This window comes from Triplophysa rosa, linkage group LG9, assembly GCF_024868665.1.
Source record: "Triplophysa rosa linkage group LG9, Trosa_1v2, whole genome shotgun sequence".
NCBI classification, from domain to species: Eukaryota; Metazoa; Chordata; class Actinopteri; order Cypriniformes; family Nemacheilidae; genus Triplophysa; species Triplophysa rosa.
In genome coordinates, this window is record NC_079898.1 from 4,565,279 (window position 1) to 4,584,164 (window position 18,886).

Here is an 18,886-nt window from a genome sequence, read left to right on the forward strand (position 1 = left end):
TGTTTCATTAAGCTGTGTGTTTTTGTCATGTGCTTTCTATTTCACTCAGTGGAAAGTTCCTGGGCAAACAAAGAAAACAGAGAAAGTTGGGGGTTGGAGTCGTAAATGATCTAGATAAACACACACACATATAAAGAGTCACAAAGAAAAATAAATGTTATGAATCAATCCACTGTATATGTTCTAAGTATAATCATGAGNGCTTCCTCGGAAAGCAAGCAATGGTTTGTTTAATTTAGCAAAGGTAACACTGCACACAAATAAAATCCTGTAAAATGATCAGTGGTAAATTGCTCTGGTCTGGCTCAGTTCATCAGTGATTGGGTGAGAACAGTTCGAATTTACTGGCTGCGGAAATCAGCGGGAGGGGCTCATTATACAACACACAAAACGCTGTAAATAACGCGTGCTCTGTGCAACCAAAACGGCGTTTTTTACGCGCTCATATGGCAGACAGCGGCGCAAAAGCGGCGCTCAGTGGCCTTAAACGCCTTAAAATACGGCGTTATGGACGGCTTTTCGCGTGTTTTTACGGCGTTTGGAATCGCGACGCCGTATTTTGCGGCGCAAATACTGTTTAAAACGCCGTCAAAAACGGCGTCGGATATAAACGCGTTAAATCTATGGCGTAATTCTGACACCATCGGCTTGCCATACGGCTGGGATCCCGTTTCCTCGCGTGTATTATCCGTTGTCCTCTCGCGGAAGTTATTTGCCGATGCGCTGCCAGCATCAGCATTGCGCTCGTTTCTTTATGGCATTATAATGCCTTCATACATTTCATTGCAGGATGTGCGCAGGCTCACAGACGGTTGGCTAAACATCTGATGCAAGCACACTTTCTTGGAACTTCGGCACGTTCAAAATCTATCTGATTTGCTGATTTTACAGATATCCGGGAGGACTGCGTGTCGCGTTTGGAACGCACTCACTAAATCCTTGTGTTTCGAGTCAGCGTGATCACCCAAACGTGTTTTTCGTCAATTTTAACAATCATAGGTAGTGTTGGACTTTAAAGGCAGTCCTGCATGTTCAAAAATTTGAAGAGACAATTTGCTCAAAAGTAATATAAGGTTTTATTATCAGATGTAAAAAGGAGTAACAAAGCTTTGGGTTGCCAGTAAATCACCACTCTCTCCAAAAAGCCAACAACCACAACCATTTCCTGACACCCATATTTTATACAGAATGTGACGTCGTTCTATCTTCTGACCCCGCCTTTGCCTTTTAAGGAGTGTTGTTCTCTTTCCACCAATCACCATACGCCACGTTTATCTGCTTAGTTCCTGAAAAATAAAACCTTCTCAAAACATACATCCTGTGGTCAGTCGCTAGTATTGAGGAATGTTCTCCAGGGACACCCTCCCCCAAGGAGTGGTCTCCTAAAAACAGTCTATTGTGGCCGGACAACACACCAACATTCTTAACATTCTTTTAGTAAAAAGAAAACACTTAATCATCTAATGTTTTTAATTATATAGCGTTGTTTCTTAATCCTATGATTCATTAAAACACATCACAACTCATGATTATACTTAGAACATATGCAGTGGATTGATTCATAACATTTATTTTTCTTTGTGACTCTTTATATGTGTGTGTGTTTATCTAGATAATTTACGACTCCAACCCCCAACTTTCTCTGTTTTCTTTGTTTGCCCCAGGAACTTTCCACTGAGTGAAATAGAAAGCACATGACCAAAACACACAGCTTAATGAAACAAATGAAAGAAAACACTTATTGATTATATTGATATTTAAATCATACTTTTATCTAAAAAATATTCCCACAATTCCCTCTCTTGACCTCGAAAGAGGTCACACAAAATATTCGTAATAGGTCATACATAATTTTCTTCCTCATTTTCTGTTAGATCACTTGATAACAGGGGCATACTGTAAGATGGTGGAGATTCTTTTTTTTCAATAGCTGTAACAATTAACCTATTACACAGTGATCTAATACAAGGAATACAACAACATCCACAAGTACTCAATATGCCTAAGAAAACTCCTATTGACACTAAAATAGACATCACCATGGCCTTCCATTTTCCCAACGTTGCATCTAACCAATCTCCGAAAGGGTTATTTATACCGGAGTGCTCCTTCATCTCTACAGACAATGTCTTCAATCCCTCTAATGCTCTAGTAACCGATCCATCTTGGGCTGTATTGTTTGGAATGTATGTGCAACACAACTCTCCAAACATGAAACACACTCCTCCTTTCTCTGCTAACAGCATATCTAAAGCCATGCGATTTTGGATGGCCATCAAAGAAGTTGGGGCCAGCTGCTCAGCCAACCCATCAACAGCATCTCTGGTCATGTTTGCCAATCTCATGACATTATAATGTACGTAATTTATTCTATCTACATTTTTGTTAGGGGTGACTGGGAAAAATGCAGATATTATCGGTATGTTCTCAAATCCTGATGCTATCTGATCTACTAACTTGTACTCTTGTGGTACTCCCCTAGGAACTCCTATTGCATCAATGTATGTAGGGCTGTTCAATGACAAATCTACACTTGAACCTGTTGCCCTCTTCCTGAGGATATGTCTTCTGCGTCTTCTGGCAAGTGTGGCTGAACTTATACTTTCCTTTTTTACAGTTTTCTCACCGATTAAGGCAATGGGGGCTCCCAACCTTACCATAGCACACATTCCTTTTGCTCCCTCAGGTATTCTAGTAAACAGTCTACGATCTCCACAATAGTAATACAATCCTGCTCTAGCCCATGTTCCTATTTGTGTCCCTTTATCTATCACTATCTGATTACACCAGTCACTACTTATTTCCCCTAGGTTACTTTTTGGTGAGTTATGTGTAATGTTAAAACACGTGTAGTTTGCTTTCTGTGGTGTGAATGGTCCTGCCTTTGAGTAATTTGATATGGGTGGAAATATTGCTGCCAACGTGGTACAATTTGGTGGTGATGCTTGACGTGTCAAGGCTAGCATACACCTGTAGCCCCAAGCATCATTTGGATACAAGGGTGCAGGTTCTGTGTGTAATTTAGGTCTTGCGTTAGCACACCCTACACAATCATCTAACCCCTGTTCTCTGGCTGTGGTAATTATCCATTCCAGCCATAAATTGTTTTCCCCATATCCTGTGGCTTTCTCTATTATGTCTTCTGGTTTCAATTTGAGTGTAGTCAATTTCTACTACTTCACTTTTTGGGTTTTTACTGGAATGGTTTTTGAGTTTTATTTCATTCTTTCTGAAATTCAGCCATTTTACACACAATTGTACTGTTCACAATCTTTTACAGCCTTATGTATTCCAATTTATAGTATAAGGTGGTCTTTGTGACTCAGTTTTCCGAATTAATTCACTTAATTACTCGACGCAACGTCTCAGTTTCTCAACGAGTCTCTGTGACGCAACGTCTTTTCTTCAATCGCCTTTATCAGTATTCACATTCAACTCTTACATTTAACACACAACAAACAATTTTGGAATATTCCTTTACGAGTTCGCCGACTCGTGGGACTCTAACCCGACAGAATTTACGATATCTTTCAATCGAGGGCCTCAACCCGACAGAATTTACGATTCATTTCAAATCGAGGGCCTCAACCCGCAGAATTTACGATTTATTAATCGAGGGCCTCTAAACCCGCGAAGAATTTACGATTTATTAAATCGAGGGCCTCTAACCCGCAGAATTTACGATTTATTAAAATCGAGGGCCTCAACCCGCGAGATTTACGATTTATTTCAAAAATCGAGGGCCTCTAAACCCGGCAGAATTTACGATTTATTAAATCGAGGGCCTCTAAACCCGAGAATTTACGATTTATTCAAAAATCGAGGGCCTCAAACCCGAGAATGAAACGTCTCACAATTTCCTTATGTGACGCAACGTCTTACAGTAATGTCTTTTTAAATCTGATTTCTCAAAACTTCTTTTTTATAATTTACTTGTACTTACTCGGAATGTTCATCAAATTCAACACAGCAATTTAGGTATATTCAATAGCAGAATTTTGAATAAACAGGCTTCTGCTTACCTTTTATTTTTAGGTCGACCTGTGTGTTGAATCTGAATCTCGTTCCGAACGAAATTGGCAGAAAATGCCTTCGTCTCTCATCAAATCACGTCTCGTCAAATCACGTCTCGGGGTCACCATTTGTTGGACTTTAAAGGCAGTCCTGCATGTTCAAAAATTTGCACAGAGACGTTCTCCAAAATTAAGCAGAAGTTTTATTATCAGATGTAAAAAGGGTAACAAAGCTTTGGGTTGCAGTAAATCACCACTCTCTCCACCACAAGCCAACAACCAAAATATTCAAAATACACCCATATTTATAAAGTATGTGACGTCGCTCGTATCTTCTGACTCCTCCTCTGCCTTTTGTGCTCTCCTTTCCACCAATCACCAACGTCCTATTTATCTGTAGTTCCTGAAAAATAAAACCTTCTCAAAACATAATCCTGTGGTCAATGCTCAGTATTGAGGAATGTTCTCCAGGGGCACCTCCCCCAAGGAGTGGTCTCCTAAAAACAGTTTATTGTGGCCGGACAACACACCAACATTCTTAACATTCTTTTAGTAAAAAGAAAACACTTAATCATCTAATGTTTTTAATTATATAGCGTTGTTTCTTAATCCTATGATTCATTAAAACACATCACAAACAGTGTGAACAGAAAGCAAGCTAACACGCTATTGCTATGCTAACGGCGTTAAGTTAACTATCACATTTGGTTTAGACTCTTCCAAGTAAATAACAGGAACAGGGTTATTAAGATATCAGGATACGTTAGCAACGACAATAATAATTAATGATAATAAAATACACTAATATTAGAGCGAAGTGGTAAGCGCACGGATACAAACAAGCTGCCGGCAGCGATGCAGGAAACAGGAAGCCTGCAGGAGAAACATTCAAGTCAAGTCAAGTTATATTTGTCTTGTCAGTTGTAGTATCTAGTGTTGTTTGGTTTGCCCCATCGTGGGTTTTTGTTTTGTGTTTTGTTTATTATTTATAATTAAAATCTTGTTGTGTTAACCCCTTCACCGCTGCCTGCATTTGGGTTCTTTCTGCCACAGCCGTGACAAAAAAACATAAAAAAATAACAACTTTAATCGATATATTCTCCTCTGTCTTGTCAGTCTATGGTGCGCGTTCAAGAGAGCACTTCGCCACATGTGCATTCATAATGAAATTAAATGAAATTAAATGAAATTATATTTATTATAACGTGCATATTTTTAGACTTTAGACTTTTTAGACTTTTTAATTGTATGTTTTTTCTTATTGCATTGTTTTAATGTGTGTATACTGCTTGAAAACTGTGAATTTCCCATTGGGGTGAATAAAGTATCTAACTAACCAACTAACATTCGGTGGGGGCAGACGCCGGCATTCTGACTGACAACCCAGAAGTGCAACTCTGTTTTTACAAGTAGACACACGCTGTATATAAGCTGATCTTCGCAAAATGTCTGATGATTTCGATATTGAGGAAGACTTGCACTATTTTGCCCAACCGAATGCACATGCGTCGAAGTGCTCTCATGAACGCGCACCATAGTCTGACAAGACAGAGCAGAATATATTGATTAAAGTCGTTATTTTGGTTTGTTTTTCGCACATAAAGTACTGTCGTCGCTTCAAAGAAATTCAATTGAGCCACTATGAGCAGATGGACCAATTTAACCATGTCTTTAGTACTTTTCTAGACCTTGACAACAACTATAACCATGATGTCTATGAGGAGGCCTGGAAATCTCTTGGATATCACCTAAATATCTTTATTTGTGTTCCAAAGACGGCGGGAGGTCTTAAAACATGTTGAATGTCATGTGGGTGAGTAAAAAATAACACAATTTTGATTTTGAGATGAACTTCCTTTAATGACAATACCACTGTAAAAGACCAAACTCAATAATAACCGTGGTGGCCATAAATAGCAAGTATAAAACAAACAAATTCTGATCAATGAGTTGATAATATGAGAGATGTCCTTAGCAACATCCACGTGTAAACAGAACACGGAGTACTTTAAAACAAGGTTTTACTGTGTCATACAATGAAAGAAAACACTGAGAACTCAGTGTTGCATAAGTGGTATGTTGGGTCATGTGACAGTGGACCCATAGGCATTTGCTCTTCCACTATGGTCATCTGACCAGAACCCTGTCACAGTATTCGTAAACTGCAGCCTCATCAGGGGTGTGACATTACACATTCCATATACTGACCAGCTATTTCTGGATGTTACTTCAAAGGTTTACATTTGCCATCCGGAAAGAAACAGACTCCTCCTCTCGCTCCACACAAATAATAAAAGCATGGCTAAGCAGCACCTAACAGAATGCAGAACATCAGACTGGATTGTTTTTATTGTGCAGTGGAAACCCCCAAACTAATCATGAAATGAGCTTAGACTGCTGTTCTGACTGGTGTGGATAGAAAGCTGACCTTGTACCAGAGGTAAACGAAATTTGTCTACTAAGGAAAGTGGTTTCGTCTCAAATGTAGTCATGACTACAACTACAAATCAACTAAATTCTTTGAAAATCAATAAATGTAATAAACAGACATACAGTACGTGTTTTGCTTAGCCAGGTCCCATTGTGCCGTCTAGAGAGCCATTTCAACCATGAATGCTGCATGAAGTCTAGAATGTACACAAAAAATACTGTCACTACTATATGACATAGGACTCGGAGCAATGTATTTGATGTGGCATGGCACAAGAAACAGATCTTTCTGACCTGGTTGAATGTAATATTTGTTCTAGTACTAAACAATATCAAAGGGTCCTATATCAGGACCCTTTATTGTGCAACATGAGACACCACATCTTATAAATTCTTCTGTGATACTCCATTCACAAAAATCCAGTTCACTCAAAAAAAAGTTTTCACAAGGTAAATCCTTTGGTTCTTCTCCCATCTGCACTGACATAAAAACTTGCTTTCAACAACCTATAAAAAGGACAATAGAGGTACTGTACAAAGAAAAACATCAAAATCAAGTAACAGTCCAAAGAAAGTCAGTGTGTTGACATACAGAGGTACAGTGTCTTGGCCCTTTATGCTGAGCGTAATGTTCTGATGTTTGTATTAAACTGTAGTATCTATAGTGTTTCATGAAAGAGCTTCTTATCTCAGAAGAAGGGACTCCCGGTCAAGCTCAATTCACTCAACGGTAAAACTGAGATTCACACCCACTCGTGTAAATCTCAAGCTTTCTCTGCCACACAATGTTTGAAAAGCCACAAAGCTTTCAGCAGTTTATCCTCCTCACCTGTTACAGGTACACTGTGATCCTGCACTTTTCCAGATCTGTGTAGGGGCCATTGTATACTAGCACAAACCACATTCCATGTTCAAGTCTCAAATTCATAGCTCTATTGAAATGTCTGCATTTCATTTTGATTAGGTTACAAGATTACGACATTTGAAAAGGAAACCGATTTAATTTCACTTTAGATTAAATGCACTCTGGTACACGAGCACAATAAAAACATACATTTAACTTGTATTAACTTAATTTACTTATTAAACTCCTGTTCAAAACATGGCCAGTGTTTAGCCTGAAGCTTTTTCTGTTTAAATGTCTGATAACTAGCAAAACTGATTTTAAATATTTTTTTATTAATGCTTTCTAAAAAATATATAAATACCAAACGACATTCCTTTTAATAATAATGAATAACGGTAACACTTTACAATAAGGTGCTATTTGTTAGCAATTACTTTATGCATTATCTAACATAAACTAATAAATGAACAATACTTCTACAGCATTTATAATATTAATTCATGTTTGTAATAAAGCTCAATAAAACAGAAGGAAGGAGGCGGGAACCGGCGAACATTCAAACATTTTAATAAAAAATAAATAAACAATAAACAGCAGCAAAACAGGCCAGCAGCCCCTCACGGACGACTGCCGGCCACACGAACATAAACAAAACTTAACGTATGTCCGGGCCCGGCCCTCTCTCGCCATATTCTCCTGCCGTTCGTCCTTTTATGCTTCCGATCTCCTCTGTGAGAGATAAAAGGCCGGAATGACGCCCAGCTGACACTCATTACCAATCACATCCCGGCCTCGCTTCCTCCTCCCACGGCTCTCGTCACGCCTCCCTCGTCATAATGTTCATTTCAGCATTTACTAATACTTTATTAAAATCAAATGTTGTCACTGTTAACATAGTTAATGCACCATAAACTAACATGAATAACTGTATTGACATGAACTTACATTCACAAGGATTAATAAATGCTGAAAAACTAAATTGTTCATTGTTAGCTCATGTTAGCTAAGGCATTTACTAGTGTTAACCAATAGCACCTAAACTCTAAACTTGCTGTGCATTTCAAATTTGAAAGGTTGTTGTTTAAGTTAAGTGTTTACTAAATCTTTTTTTCTGATATTGTTTTCTGAATGTGCAGTGGTGTAATGTGCTATATGCTTCCCACCATATGGCAGCATTTATAAATATCACAATATAATTAAATAGTGGTCAAAGACTTGGGTCTCAACACATATACTTCGAATGAATAATTTATAGTTTCTGACAATCCACTGACATCAGTGTACATTGCATAGAGAAAAACTTGCAATAATACAATGTATCTAAATACTGTATATTCTCTTTAATTTTCTCCTAGTATTATTATTTTTATTATGATGTATGTAAAGCTGCTTTGCAACAATGAAAATTGTGAAAAGCGCTATATAAATAAAATAAAATTGAATTGAATCAACAACCCCTCTGACTTAATTCTTCCATAATATACATCTAGCATTAATTCTTCCTACAAGGCATTTAGCATAAGCAACAAAAACCCAGACAGACAAGTCTTTTGTCCTGAGAACAGCTACAACAGTGTTTCTGTATTAGATGTCATGTACAGGAATGCCTCCAACAAATATCCATTTTATCATTGTTCATAGTTCCCACTGACCACAAAACTGCAAACTGACTAAACAGACTACTCACTGTACATTGGGATTGATTTTAATACTGATTAACATGACGTATAGCTTTGATGTTTTTTTTATATTGATTATTTTTAGTTTCTAGAGGAAGAATATTCAGAGATGTGCATCACAGTTTCCAGTGTGATTAAATAGAAGGCATGGTCACACGGTTTAAATCATCATTATGAACTAAAACTGTATTCAAAGAGGCACAAACAGAATGCGTTGCAATCTTGGTTATCAACTTATGGAAAGCATAATAGGTAAAATGCTTATTCTGAATGTATATAACAAATGCAAGAGTAAAGCAACCATACAGTGTATAATCATTCTAACAACTTAATTATGACAACAATTCTACCTCACGTTTGGGAAATGAGTCAATACATCTTTAGAGTTCTGGACACAATGGAAAGAAGAAATTGTAGCCAGCTGTATCCAGTCACTAAAAAACAATGACTTCAGTACCCGGCAGAATCCACTGCTAACTAGGGCTGCTCGATTATGACAAAAATCATAATCACGATTATTTTGGCCAATATTGAGATCCCGATTATTTAACATGATTACTCACTAAGTTTTAAACAACATAGAAAAATAAAAAAACTTGGCTTTTAAACTGTGAATTCAACTGAAAAATAAATGTAAAGAAATAGCACAGCTGAACAACTGTAAGGAAAGGGGTGCGCTGTGGATTTATACCACAAGAAAAGAGATGATCCTTGCAAAATGGAATGCGGCACAATAATCGTTTTACGTCGATTATTTTGTTTTTGTAATTGTTGAACGCCAAAATTGACGTTTACAATTATTTTCGATTAATTGCACAGCCCTACTGCTAACTGTTTATAAATGAAATGATGTACAATGTCTAGTACTCCCCTATTGCTGAGATGTGACTAACTGTGACACGGCCTAATTAATATTCATGGGTCAATATAATAAGGATTGTACATACACTTTTCAGATAGTAAATGTAACTGCTTGGTAAACAAGTGAGGACATTATGAGTTAAGCTGAAAATCTCCCTGAAAGCAAAAAAGATTTGTTCATGAATAATTCCTTTCAGATAGTGCTGAAATCACATACTTTGATAAAAGAACATTACAAACATAACATAACAAACGTAATGCACATGTTAAGCCCTAGGACGTCAACATCATTTTTAACCATTTCACAGCACATACATACATTGTTATACTGTTATTATTTAACAGTAAGTAATTTAATACATTGAAATCATGCCAATACAGTGACCAATAAACTATGTGTGATAACCTCTGCCCTGAAGTGACAGTCATGACTGCCAGAACAAAAAAGACAAGCTGTACACCTAGACAGGTTCCAGAAAATCAAGAACGGTTGCTTATTTTTGTCAACCCACTAGTGTTACAGTGATTATATGCATGCATTTCGATGAACAAAATAAAATGTGATTTTAATAGACACATAAATAGTACCGAAACACATTGTAATGTAGAAAATCAACAAATCTGCTTATTTATTATCGCCTGCAGAAAGCAAAAGTCACATAATCAAAAAAAGCCTTCATCATATGACTTAAGCGGGCTTATTCACAGACACACATACACACTGCTGAGCTTTTAACCACAGTTAGCTTACGATACTCAACAGCTGATAGATCCACTGCTGCTTTGCTTCAGCATGAACACACAGGTCACATCCGCTTCAAGCGCTAAAGCTCATCTACGTAAGGCGAAATACATTTCTGTGTGCATTTGGATATTGCTGTACATTTGTATCTCAGTGACACAGAAAGATGCTGTCTATAATAATCCAGCAGAAATAATACTGTAATGCAAATGGCTGTAAGCTATTGTAAGTGCATGAGGGGAGATGCATTAATAGCGGTCATGATGGATAGGAAAACACAACCGACTGCTGGAGGACACCAATCAAATAACATGCAATGACCTTATTACAAATTAGATAGATAGATAGATGATAGATGATAGATGATAGATAGATAGATAGATAGATAGATAGATAGATAGATGATAGATAGATAGATAGATAGATAGATAGATAGATAGATAGATAGATAGATAGATAGATAGATAGATAGATAGATAGATAGATAGATAGATAGATAGATAGATGATAGATAGATAGATAGATAGATAGATCAGGGAATGTAAAGGTCAGTAAAGTGCAACTGCTACAACAGTGTAATGGAAACAATGTATGAATCAGTGTAACACTGTAGCAATGTGGCCGCTGAACTGAACTGACCGTTGCACCCGGAGGATTATTTCACAAACAATTATTCACTTTATCACCGAAAAGAGACCAACTCGAATTCATTATTTACCTTTATATTTCTCCAGCACGTCCTCATACGCTTGAAGATACTCCAATTCGTCGGCGAGCATATACGCAGCCGCTCCATAACGGGCCATTGCCGGTGCTGGACATTTAGCAGGCGCGCGAGTGAACTGGAGCTCTGCCTGCCTGCCTGACTGTCTGACTGAAAGGCGACGCCCCTGCCTCCCCTCCCATATCCATAAACCGGCCAATAAACCAGACTTCCTCCGCCGTTACGGCCGTAAATCACACCCGTGTAGCCGGTGATAGATGTGACACTCCCAGCCGCCTCTATTTATTTCAGCCATCTAACTATCCCACCAGTGCCTCTTTACAATCATTCTGTTTCCATGATATGACTTAAATGTTTATTCTACAAATTCTATAACAATATGATTTATCCTTTTTGACACTGTGTCAACATTCAGCTATAATTATGTGTGTTTATTAATATATATATATATATATATATATATGTGTGTGTGTGTGTGTGTGTGTGACAGGAAAATGTGTACTCATCCTCTATTTTTGAGGCGCACGAGAGTCACTGGTGTTCACTGATGCCATGTGTTTCTGACACAGTCAATTGCTCTCCGTGGTCCTAGCGCCTAGCACAAACGCGCTCCACGTTTGGCGACGGCGCTGAGTTGGACCAATTGAATCACTGTCATTTACATTCAATTCTTAACCAGAGGCTACTCGAAATAAAAATATAAAATGCATTAGCTCAATATATATTAGCCTATATGTAGGCTGTATTTAACAACTCCAATGTAGAGTAAGGGGAAAATGTGATATTTAAGTTAATAATTCTCATCATTCAAATCATTTAAGAAACATCTTTACTAAAAGTAGACAGAAATATAGAAATGGCCTGTCATTCCAGAGCCTGACTGGAAAGCATGCAGACACTATTGCATTATCACTGATGCTGATTCATCATTCAGCCCTAAGCCTTTACTGACATATGCATAACAACACCAAAACGCTGCACAATACACTTTCCACAAACTGTTGTTTTCTTATGATGGTGATGATAATGACGAGTCATCCAATCCCAGATGTGAATAGGACCTGCACGTACGGTGCACCCTACAATAACAGCCTTTCATTCTCAAGCAATTCCCAAAATCCAAAACAAAACCAAGTTCAACGTGATTGTTTGCTATAGGCCTATTATACAGTATATGATGCCATATATGATCAAATATCTAAATGACACCAGATCTCATCAAAGTAGATCTGAGATCAATGAACAGATGTGTATGAATGAATTACAGGAGTCGGCTATGTTGAATTCCTACCCGCAATTCTGAGCACCGCTCTCTCGGCAGGGTCAAGCACGGATCCTCCGTGGATCTTCCGCTTCGAGCGCTCGTGTCTGGGTAAATTCCACGGTAACGTGTCACCCGGTGCCGGCGACAGCGTGCCGGATTTCGCGCTGTAGTCCTCATCGTCTGAGAAATCCGCCGAGGAAGACATAGAGCAGCGCAGAGACGCGTTCCCGGACCCGGAGCTCTGTGTGCGGAGACAATAGACAAGCAATAAACAACAATAACACGCATGCATCAACAACCCGGCAAATAAAAACAGCAGTGTGAACGAAAGCTACGCGCTCTCACCATTTCTGCGCTCAGGTTAAAGGACGCATTGATTTTTGCGCACCAACTCAAATGACCAAAGGAAACGATAAAGATATAAAACCCGTCAAGGAGAATTGCATGTGGCTCCCCCGCCAGGACAAGCAAACACTCACCGCCGCGTACATCTCAAACGCATGGACAGATATTCTGCTTCCACTTGCCATTGACATTCGGCGATGTCATTTTAGGTTGAACCGCACCCTTCTGACGGTATCCCGTCTTGTGTCTCCCGGTTGGATTGAAAGCATGAAACGATTTCAAATTCCCCAGAGAGAGAAAGAGCAGATGCGCACACAAACACACAGTCACCTACACTGATGCAAGCGAACCAAATCCTCAGACAGAAGCCACAATCCTTTCAGTTACCCTGGATTCACTGAATCTCTGTGATGTGGTGTTACAGCGCCTCTCTGGTAGAAGATTTCGTGCTGCTTTTGTCTGCTGTTGTCACCCAAAAAAAATAAAAACAGCGCTTCTTCACTTGCCATAGGTGAATTATTGCTTTTGATGCTTTTTAAAATGCTATTTTCACACAATAAAAATCCAATTTAAATCATTCCCACAATTGCCTTTAATATTCAGGCAATTCTCAAAAGTTTCTTTTTATTGCAAAACATCTCTTTGTTCTGCAACAAGCAATCAATGCCAGAGATTTCCAATGGGTGGCATCCCAAAAATGGGTCACAGGTTATTTCTTCCAGTCACAGACAGCAAGGGAAAACAATAAAAATAAAATAATACAAATAACACACGGAACAAATTAATGCTAAATCCACAGTTCAATTGAATTCTACGGGATATATTGTGTAAAATTCTCAAAAGCCCAAATATTTTTGTAATAGCAGATGACGTATCAACAACAGTATAAAATGTTATAGTTTCATACAATTATTTCACATAAACGTTTCAGAGTTGGCAGATTATTTCATAATAAAGGTGTTTTGTCCAAATCAGTATGAAGAATCACATTTCTATTGTGATGATCTACCACAAATTGTGACAACGTGAGTCACTGAAGACTGAAGCTGTGTTAAATTAACTAACTAGATCTTTTTTCCAAGACAATATTTGTTAAAATAATCTTTCAGTCAAGAATTCAATGCATTTGTCTACAGAAGTCAATCATTGACCACCTATAGTTCAATGAGACAACAAGCCCTGCCCCCCAAACCCCCCCACCAACCCACAGTGTGACAACTATCTTGAAGTATGAATGTAAGTTAACAGGTGCAAGGCAAGAAGTCACTTGGCTTTGAGGTTCTGTAACACACACAGCATGTGCTCCAGTACAGATGGCTTCACAGTGTGCGTTACAAAAAGAAAAGCACTTCAGTCATATTATATGATTGCGGCATTGGCATTTCATATCTGCTGGGCATTACAAAAAATAAACATTGCCAATATTCATACAATCCAGCATGATCTGAAGAAAAGGGAATCTGCCGCACATGTATTCCATTCATGAACATAAAATGAAATGCAGTATATAGTTTTGTAAAAACAGTATAGTTCAGTTTAAGTTGATATTGAGTGATGGGTAATTATTGATTGTGGCCTCTTAAAAACAAAGATCAAGTTCTGCTGTAAGGTAATACAGATGGCTATAAATGAAGCTAGTATGATATTTTTAGCAATGCTAGACAATATCAGCCATCTTACTTTGCGCTTTCACAAATGCAGTGACATAGTGCTATCTGATCTAACAAAGGCAGCAAAAATTAAGCAGTTCTAATATACAGTACACTGTTCACTGCGTAAAAGCTGCTTCGCTTCTAAATGTCCTATTTTAAGAAAAGGATCACTTTGTAAAACCGGAAGAAAAAGACAAATCCACATATGTAATGCTACTCTCATCCACATCCTGCTTTCCAAATATAAATTTCAGTTACAAAGGTGCTTTGATCACTTTCCTGCCGGTCATAAGAACTTGGTGCCAGACATTCCGTTTTAACAAAAAAGTTTTGTTCTTTTCTTTCGCTACAAATAGAATTACACAGTGGTTAAAAATGCAGATATTAAAATCAATATCTGGTGTGTATATTAAACATTATTACAAATTTAAAAGGTAATTGAAGGAAAAGTAGACACAAAATAAATCAACTGTAATTTCTCAAACCTTGAAATAGTAAGCAAAACAAGATTCAGACAAAACAGTTATTTTCCCACATATGTGACCAGTGACCCTGGACAACAAAACCAGTCTTAAGGGTCAGTTTTTCGAAATTGCATTTTTTACATCATATGAAGCCTGAATAAATAAGCTTTCTATTGATATATGGTTTGTATGGACACTATTTGGTCGAGGTACAACTATTTAAAACTCTGGAATCTGAGGGTGGAACAAAATCAAAACATTGAGAAAATCGCCTTTAAAGTGTTAAAGATCGGGTATCATGCTGTTATGCATTCTGACTTTACACTGTTAAACGTGCTGGCTTCTCATGCTTAACATGGTCAACTTGTTTAAAAAATGAGTTGGACGTATGATGTAGTATTTCTGTACTTGATACACTCCCCCAGCACTCCAACTTGTTTTGGACACAGGGATCCAGAATTATAAAAAACTTTCTGAAGCATTCCTTTTATTTGCCATTCTCCCGGAAAAGCCCGGCAAGGCGAAAGAAAGAGCCCGCCCACGAGCCAACTGACGAGCGAGACCCGCTTACCATCAAGGTTATCTGCGCTGCGTCAAAATGGACTTAAATCGTTACTCTTGCAATAGTGAAGTTTAGGTGTGTCTGTTTGTTCAAGGCATTTCAGCGATGGATGTTATATAAAGGGTGGATATAACGCTGGATTTGAAGATCGTTTGAAACTGATAGATGGCGCGGTACCAGTGCTAAAAGATGCCAGACATGAACTGCACGCGATAAGTCAAACTAAGTCATACGTCTGTGTTTTGTTGGCAATCGGCGTGTACGTGCATAATGTACAAAACACGAAGGGATTAATGTGATGATGTGTTGCTTGCTCGTGCTGTAGTTCCATCCCACTCTCCCCACTAGTCCCACCTCAAGCAGCTCGTGATTTTTCGGAAATAATCGTACAGCTGTATCTCTCTTTTATAAATTTGATCAAACTAAATACACTTCGAAGATACAACGTATGCAATACTACTGTATAGGCACTCAAGATTAATATGAGATTTGCAGAAACTGCCTGTGAGGCGCTGTAGCAAGCCGCTGCTAAGAAGAAACAGGTTTGTTTTTACGCTCTCTATTGGCTTACCGCTGTAATGAAGTTGTAGAGAATAGATGAACCCGAAAGCAGAAATTCTACATAGACACCAAACTTGAGTGGGTAATTCTCAAAGAGTGGACAGCAGCAAGCAAAGTTTGTAGGCGTGTTTCCGGGAATTTTTGTTAGCGATTTTGCTGCATCCAGGAAATTTACAAAAATATCTTGGAACATGATCTTAACCTAATATCGTAATGATTTTTGGCATTAGAAAAATGGATCATTCTGACCCATACAATGTATTTTTGGCTATTACGTTCTCATGCTACTTAAGACTGGTTTTGTGATCCAGGGTCACATATGATTTTACATAACTCAATGAATCATTGAGTTTTAATATTTTTAAGTTGAATCAACTCAAATTTGTAAGGCAACCAGGTAACTTATTTTTTTAAGTTCAACCAACATTTTTTTTACAGTGTAGTGGCAACCTCAATAATTTAACACAACAATGTAACTAATAGTCTGATTTATTATTAATAACTACAGTTGCAAGAAAGCTTGTAAATGCTTTGGAATTACCTGGATATCTGTATTTCTGCTCATAAAATGTGATCTGATACAAACCACTTCAACTAGTCCAGAGGCACTTCCGGTTTCAGTTTTTGTTTATCTTTTTTATCTTACATATATAATTTAATCTTAAAGTTAATATTTATTATTTTCATTTGGTTATACATATTCTGTTGTTTGTATTTTGTGATACAAAGTTTGTCGAGGGTTCAAGAACTGAAAGGAAGGAAGTTCTTCTGGAACAGGGTTAAACCAGTTTTGTTTATGTCATTCACAGTGGTTTTATAGACAAATTAAACACAGTCTGACTGAACCAAAAAAATGTAAACCAAACCGAAATCATTCACAAAAAAGTTAGTAAACCGCTATGTTGCCAAAAATGTTTCATGTATATATGTGCAGATGCTGTGACCTTTATCTTAATAATTACAAGCATGTTTTTTTAAAGAAAAATCTATTCTTCATATCTCTTCTTCACAAACAGTCTTCAAGTAAACATTAGCTGGTATCTCTCCATAATGTAAGCAAAATGTAAGCTATTTCATAAGTGCTGGATATTTAAGGAGAAAAGATTTTGAGCAAGTTTTTTTTCATCTGACTATGGTGGAAATTGGGCACACCAAAATGTAAAATGTTCTGTCTATAGCAGTCTGACTATATAGTGTCATTACAGAAACATTTACTTTTAACAGATTTAATTTTTTGTCATGTGATTGTTTAACTGATTGACTCCACTGATACTTTAGTATTAGGCTAAAACAGTGCTAAGGTTTCACAGGTGTCACATCTCTAATTTGGTGCTCTGCATATAGGCCTAAATATTTCGGGATATGTGCGTCCTAAATCAGGATCTGTGTGTACTGTAGTCCTATAGGTTGGGATGTACGTACTGGTTTGCGTGTTGGTGTGAGCTGAACAGAGTGATAAAACTCCGGCTGGACTCGTTTCTTGACTTTGCGCCTCCTCACAGTTGGGCACGCGTCCGGCGCGCTCTCCGGGATCTCAACGATTTTCTCTTCGCAAACACGCGCGCGCGTGCTTCTTCTTACATGACGAGGACTGTGACGAAAGACCTATCAAACAATAACCATAATATAATCAAACATAATTTTACTTATCAGCTCTTAATATTATTGTTTCCCCCCAATTTGTTCAATATTTACTTTGCCTTTTATATTCCTGAAAGATTCACTTCGTGGCAACAGCCTATATTTATAGCTTATAAAAGTACAGTCTTTGCCTGAATTATTTATCGGGCCGCACACATGCGCAATGCGTATTTCACTCACTGTTTTCCTAGTCAAGTGACCAAATATCAGTCCAAACGAAACACAACATCACAGCTCGTCACAATCTGATTATTTTAAAAGGTTTGCTATTAAAACCTTGCCACTTTATGACCTTGACAAGCGAGCAAGAGAAAGAGATTTACCTCGGAGCGAAAGTGATGCGTCCGGAGAGCAGCTTCTAGAACAAATGGGAATGATTGAAACAAACCCCACATGCATTCAGTCACATTGTGTCTTAGAGATGCTGTTGAAGAAATAACTTTTACTGCTCTTGAAAAAGAAATAGGCATGCACAAAAGAGCTGACAATGTAAACGCATCACTCAAGTGCATAACACGACATGCCACTGAAACCTATAAGAAGAGAAGAATGAATGAAAATGTGTAATATAACGTGTAAATAGCTACCGCCCGTCTACATGCCGCATGCATGCTATAGCGCTGACATGCCACAAAAAGACATATGTAAGGTGAACGCAATGAATGAAAGCCGATGCGACTCACCACGGCTCCTTGAACGCCTAGTAAACACCGATTTTATGGGGATTTTCTCATTGCGCAGCTTCCGATGCCAGCAACAGAGAAACAAGATTGTAGCGACAGTTCCAATTAAAAGCAATAATAGCAATAAAACACACTGAATACTTAAGGGTCTCAGTAAGACCAAAAAAGCCGCAGCGATCATTGCGATGTAGGGCAGCCACTCCTACACATACGGTTCCTCTCCTTATGTAAATATTGAGAAAGGCTATTTCATGCTGCAGTGCCTCACTTGAAGGTCCCCGGCATATAATCTATCTCATGGTGTGTCTGTACTTCAGTAATGCACCCCAACAGCCCATGACTCAGCAGAGCCCCTGGTTTTACAGCTCGTGCAGGGGCAGCATCAGCATCATTTGAGCTCAGCAAAGATGCGACAAGA

The 18,886-nt window shown here is 38.1% G+C and overlaps 1 protein-coding gene across 20 annotated transcripts in view; it reads right to left on the reverse strand.

The window, feature by feature from the left end:
- dst (dystonin) overlaps window positions 1-18,802 on the reverse strand; it is a 204,890-nt gene extending 186,088 nt beyond the window's left edge. For 16 of the 20 annotated variants that reach the window (XR_008963505.1, XM_057341543.1, XM_057341542.1 and 13 more), the window contains exons 1-4: window positions 18,469-18,802; window positions 18,109-18,143; window positions 17,567-17,749; window positions 12,588-12,801 (exon numbers count right to left, since the gene is read on the reverse strand). Coding sequence is in view for 19 of the 20 variants with exons in the window: in XM_057341543.1 (XP_057197526.1) it covers window positions 12,588-12,801; window positions 17,567-17,749; window positions 18,109-18,143; window positions 18,469-18,649 (613 nt within the window). In the remaining variant the exon portion in view is untranslated. The other 4 variants (XM_057341524.1, XM_057341535.1, XM_057341536.1 and 1 more) reach the window with 4 other exon arrangements.
- Between the last annotated feature and the right edge of the window lie 84 nt (window positions 18,803-18,886).